General features: G+C 44.4%; 1 protein-coding gene across 1 annotated transcript in view; it reads right to left on the reverse strand.

The window, feature by feature from the left end:
• LOC123766415 (mitochondrial carrier homolog 2) overlaps positions 1-1511 on the reverse strand; it is a 33330-nt gene extending 31819 nt beyond the window's left edge. The window contains exon 1 of the mRNA XM_045755504.2: positions 1357-1511. Coding sequence (XP_045611460.1) covers positions 1357-1464 — 108 coding nt within the window. The 5' untranslated portion in view covers positions 1465-1511. The remainder of the gene's footprint in view (positions 1-1356) is intronic.
• Between the last annotated feature and the right edge of the window lie 4489 nt (positions 1512-6000).

Consider the following 6000-nt stretch of genomic DNA (forward strand, 5'->3'; position numbering starts at 1 on the left):
GGGTTAGGTTACCAGAGAAACTTTATTTTCACAATTTGTTCTACACATGGAATAATGCCAATTTTTTCCAGTGGAATCAATAAAAGCCAATCAATTTGAATTTTCCATTTGCTAATAGAAAATACGGTCTAATAAACTAAATACTGTACAGTACCAGGAAATAAATGTTCAAACATAGAATATCAATATAGGTATCAATATAAACATATCAATACTGTATATACCTGATCAACCAGGCTATGATTCATCCATCAGGCTGTGAGCTGCCTCGTCCAACAGCCTGGTTGACCAGACGACCTACGACCTACCTTACCTACTGAGGTTACTTTGAGGTAATTCCGGGGCTTAGCGACCCAGTCATCGGTCTGGTTGACGACCTAGGCCCGGTTGTCGACCAGGACTCCTAGTTGCTGGACCGGTCAACCAGGCTGTTGGAAGCGGCTGCTCGCAGCCCGACTTATGAGTCACAGCCTGGTTGATCAGGTATCCTTTGGAGGTGTTTGTCAAGTTCTCTGTTGAACACTGTGAGGGTCGGCCAGTTATGCCCCTCATGTGTAGTGGAAGGGTGTTGAACAGTCTCGGGCCTCTGATGTTGATAGAGTTCTCTCTCGGAGTACCTGTTGCACCTGTTTTCCAGTGGGGGGTATTCTGCTCAACCTACCGGGAGGCCTGGTCAGAGACTGGGCCACGAGGCCATTGATCCCGGACGCTACACAAGGTAGGTGCTGACCTATCAGTGACAATGCAGGGATGGGTTCTTGAGCACTTTATGCCCTGCCTCATAGCTGGTCATACCTGCCATGCTAATTACCCCTTTCAGCATTAACATTTTCATCATATTTATTTTTAAAGTTGAGGATGGAATTGGCTTCAACATTTTCTTTCAAGGCACCCCATTATTCTGGTAAATTTAGGTAAATTATGTTGGTTTCAGTCACTATTGATTGAGGGAAAGATGTTTCCATCATTCTGCCACACCTTACATGGATATTACAGAGATAGAAAGAGGCAGTATCTGTGGATATCTGAAACTTGTGATAACATAGGGGTTATCAACAGCAACAATGACTACAATTTATTAAGTAAATTATTAGTATTTACTCTGACAAATCTTGAACCAGGTTAATCCATACACCACTTTCAAACCCGATGTTGATAAAGCTTACAGAAATCATGTGCAATTACTAGACTAGATGTAGATTATTATAGATAAAGAAATAATGTACATAATATTTAAGACTAGAGGAGCGCCTGCCCTCAGCAGACTAGCGCCCTCCCTCACCGCCGGGCCTCCACAACCACTCACATACACCCATATACACAACAAATCCTTATGACAACTACACTCACTCCTACCTGGATCAGAACTTTGGCATATTCGATGGGATGCGTAGTCGAATTGAGGAAAACCCGGACAATAACGTGCATCCAGGTGAGCTCGTCCTTCTTGGCCTGTGTCGCCATGGTTCTCCTCGCACGCACTGCCCACGGCAACTGTTTTCTGCTCGAAGTACTTACTTCATTATACATTACTTTAAAAAACAACGATGCCGAGGAAGTAAATGTAAAAAAAAAATGGTGGCAAAGTAATGCACAATATGATACGCAGGTCAACTAGACGAAGCTGAACTGCAACTGCAACAGGGGGGGGGGGGGGGGGAAGGGTTCTTATGTAGCTTGAGGGCACCAATCCCACCAGCCACTGGGCATGGCCTAAGCATACCTAATTCCCTATCAAACACAAACTAAAATACACATAAATGGCAGATCACAACCCATAAGAGTTAAGATGATAATAATAACACACAATAATAACATGAATATATGAAAATAACATACACAAAATGGAAAATTCTTTTGTATTTGGTTTTTCTTATATGGGACACGGCACACAGTGAGAGGTGCACAGTATATCATTAAAAAAGAACTAAAGCTGAAGGCAAAACAACAAGCTGCCTAAGCGCAGGATTGGTGACTTGACATCGGCATACATGGAAAAAACTATTCATAGTGGAAGCTCCTAACAAGGCCCTGGAGCGGGAGGGATATCATGTATGCTCATGGGGAACCCATTGTTGATGTGACGACTTATATTGAATTTTGTAACTAGCTCATCAAGATTGTAACTTGCTTAGCTAAATGAATTGTCGGGTTCAGTCCCTGAGCCCATTATGTGCCTCTGCAACCCTTTCCACTACCGCCCACAAGATGGGTATGGGGTGCATAATAAATGAACTAAACTAAGGTCCCTCCGGCCGCTGCCTTACCCACTCGTGGGCTCCGGCCAGGTCATCCACCCTCTTGTGAGACACCATTTGGAGAAGTGGTACTCCAGATGACGACTCTGCTTAGATAGTTGGCTACCAGCTATCCTGGCTGCAGTTCACTTAAGCGAGACTATATTAACCCTTATGCACCCTGTGCACGGTGATCCTGGGACTAAGGTGGTCTGCCCCTAGATGTGGTCTTGGACCATATTCTGTAGATGGAATATGTCCAGGTCAGGGCTTTCACAGAGCAAATCTCAAGGTCGTTCTTGGTGAGTCCCATATCCTGTAGACCACGCGCACTCTCCTTGAACCATCCTCCTCTCCAGTTAAGGGTTATTGAAGAGGCGGATGCTGTGTGCTTCCCGGTATATTCCCTGACCTTTTGAAGGATCTCTGGGTGCCGTACTTGTCGCACTTGCTCTGATGTGGACGGGAGAGTGGGAAGTTATCAGCAGAGACCTGGGTGTCTAATATAAAGGCCCATCACCTTTGCAAGCTATGATGTCAGGCTTACAGAAGGTCCCTCCATCCGGTATACGGACTTCACGTTCCACCTCGAAACCTCTTTGCTGCAGGCGGCCGGCTACGAATCGGGTGATATCGTCATGACGTTTCACCCGAGCCCCATGTGTCTTGTGGCATGCCTGGGATATGTGGCCCATGGTCCCTGGTTTCTGGCAAGCATCGCAGAGACCAGAAGCCTCGGGTCTACCCCTAGCTGATCTAGATGGCGTGGCTACAGCGTTTGCCCTAATCTCGATGGCATGAGCAAAATCTCCTCCGCTTAGCAGACGGGTACTGGATGCGACCCATTTGTGGCAAGATGGAACCTCACATGAGGATGCAAGGCCGGCACCGTCGACCATGCTATACAGTTTTGCTTTCTACTTCCTAGAGCGCTCAGTCATTCAGTTAGAAGGGGTTCCGGCGGCCGTGGTCGGATAGACCAGAGCCACACAGTGTGTGGCAAATATTTGTTATGAGTGTCTGTAGTCTGACAGCCGTTTCTGCTGCCACAAACAGATTGTCAGCGAATGCCAGTGCTGATATCTTTTCGCCCCCCAGTCCAACCCCTAGCCCCAAGTCCTTAGCCCTAGTAATTGCCTCATCAATTATTAGATTAAAGAGAAATGGAGACAGGGGGTCACCCTGTTGTCGATTTCTTGAGGTCGAGCAAAACAGAGAATGGGAAAAATATTCATATTAAACTGTTAACTAAAATAATTTAAAACATAAATTAGAGCTCCCTTAGCCTTTCCTCGTAGCTAATTCCTCTCAGTTCCGGGATCAGTCTGGTGGCATACCTCTGAATCTTCTCTAACTTCGTCTTGTGTTTAACTAGGTATGGACTCCAGGCTGGAGCTGCATACTCCAGGATTGGTCTTACATAAGTGGTATACAAGGGTCCTGAACGATTCCTTACACAAGTTTCTAAAGACAGTTCTTATATTTGCCAGTCTAGCATATGCCGCTGATGATATCCTTTTGATGTGGGCCTCTGGGGACAGGTTCGGTGTGATATCGACCCCCAAATCTTTCTCTCTATTTGACTCTCACCTTGAGGTTACCTTGAAGTGCTTCCAGGGCTCAGCGTCCCCGCAGCCCGGTCGTCGACCAGGCCTTCTGGTTGCTGGACTGATCAACCAGGCTGTTGGACGCGGCTGCTCTCAGCCTGACGTATGAGTCACAGCCTGGTTGATCTGGTATCCTTTGGAGGTGTTTGTCAAGTTCTCTCTTGAACACTGTGAAGGGACGGCCAGTTATGTCCCTTATGTGTAGTGGAAGCATGTTGAACAGTCTCGGGCCTCTGATGTTGATAGAGTTCTCTCTCAGAGTACCTGTTGCACCTCTGTTTTTCAACGGAGGTATTCTGCACATCCTGCCATGCCTTCTGGTCTCATGTTATTGATGTTACAGATGTTAATTTCTGTGTGCAGGTTTGGGACCAGCCCATCAATTATTTTCCACGTATAGATTATTATGTATCTCTCCCGTCTGCGCTCAAGGGAATACAGATTTAGACTCTTTAGTCGGTCCCAGTAGTTTAGATGTTTTACTGAGTGGATTCTAGCAGTAAAGGATCTCTGCACGCTCTCCAGGTCAGCAATTTCTCCAGCTTTGAAAGGAACTGTCATTGTGCAGCAGTACTCGACTCTAAGAGAGCACAAGCGTTTTGAAAAATATCATCGGTACAGCATCTCTAGGCAAGAGCGCCCTGTTCTGAAACCATGTTGTCTGGGGTTATTTGAGATGCTGTGATTCCATGTATTTTGTGATCTTAGCACTCTCTCAAAATTTTTTTTATGTGCGATGTTAGTGCTATCGGTCTGTAATTTTTTGCCTCTGCCTTATTTTCTCCTTTATGGAGTGGTGCTATCTCTGCTGTTTTTAGTATGTCAGGGATAACGCCAGTATCTAGGCTTTGTCTCCACAGAATGTGAAAGGCCTGCGATAGTGGTTTTTTACAGTTCTTGATGAATATGGAGTTGCAAGAATCCGGGCCTGGTGCAGAGTGCATAACAATACTGTTTATGGCTTCTTCAAAATCCAGTGGGGATAGGGTGATGTCTGATATATGATTTGATGTTGGTATCATATCCATGAAAAATTCATTTGGGTTATCAATCTTTAGTGTGTTTAGTGGCTCGCTAAAAACAGAGTCGTACTACTTCCTCAGTAACTCGCTCATTTCTTTGTTGTCATCGGTGAAAGTTCCATCTCCCTTTCGCAGGGTCCCGAATCTCTTGCAGGATTTCACCTCCTAGATTGAAATTGAAATTGAAATAAGTTTATTGAGGTAAAAATACACACAAAGGGATGAGGTAGCTCAAGCTATTCTCACCCCGTTCAGTACAACGTGTTAATATATACATAGACACACATCACAAATAAACATATTACCAAACATTCTGAGAGGTAAAAATATACATTTCCTCCCTCACAAGGAGTATGGTATCAGACGTACACACAAATACTTTTATGACCTAGGTATACTGTATAGACAATTTGCAAGACACCTGCAGATAATTCAACAAAATATTACAATCTTGGTGCAAAATTCTTATATCTCTCAAGAATATCATCAACCTTTCCGTTGTGACACATCCAGGCTATTTGTTCAGGAACAGTCCTTATCTCAGTGTTTCTATATACACTAATCAACGGACAATCAAGAACATAATGGGCAAGGGTGTGAGACCTTAACATACCACATAGTTTACACTTCGTGTCATTACCATGAACATCTATCCCATATTCCCAGTAATATTTGTACCCAAGCCTGAGCCGCATGTACACAGAGTCACTCCAAGCATTTCTCCTTTTACCATAAGTGAAATGGGTGTTTTGACTCACATACATGTAGTGTTGCATGGTTTGACTACTCTCATACATTATCTCTCTCCTCTCCACTCCCGCCTGTGCCTGAATATTTCTGATTTTGCTTCTTATTTGTCTCATTGTGAATTCACATTCGATGTCAACTTGTGGTTTTGATGTGGCACGTTTGGCCAAGTCATCCGCCACCTCGTTAAGCACTATTCCAACATGAGATGGAATCCACATGAATTTCACACTATAACCTTTCAGCTGTATCTCAGTTATTCTTCTCTTACAGTCCTCCACTATAGACATGAAGACTGGGTTTCTACTGTTTAAGGACTCCAGTGCTCCTCGGCTATCGACAAATACAAAAACATTTTTGTCGTCATGACGTACTTCCTCCAAACAC

The sequence above is a fragment of the Procambarus clarkii genome, chromosome 62, assembly GCF_040958095.1.
Source record: "Procambarus clarkii isolate CNS0578487 chromosome 62, FALCON_Pclarkii_2.0, whole genome shotgun sequence".
Classification (NCBI taxonomy): Eukaryota; Metazoa; Arthropoda; class Malacostraca; order Decapoda; family Cambaridae; genus Procambarus; species Procambarus clarkii.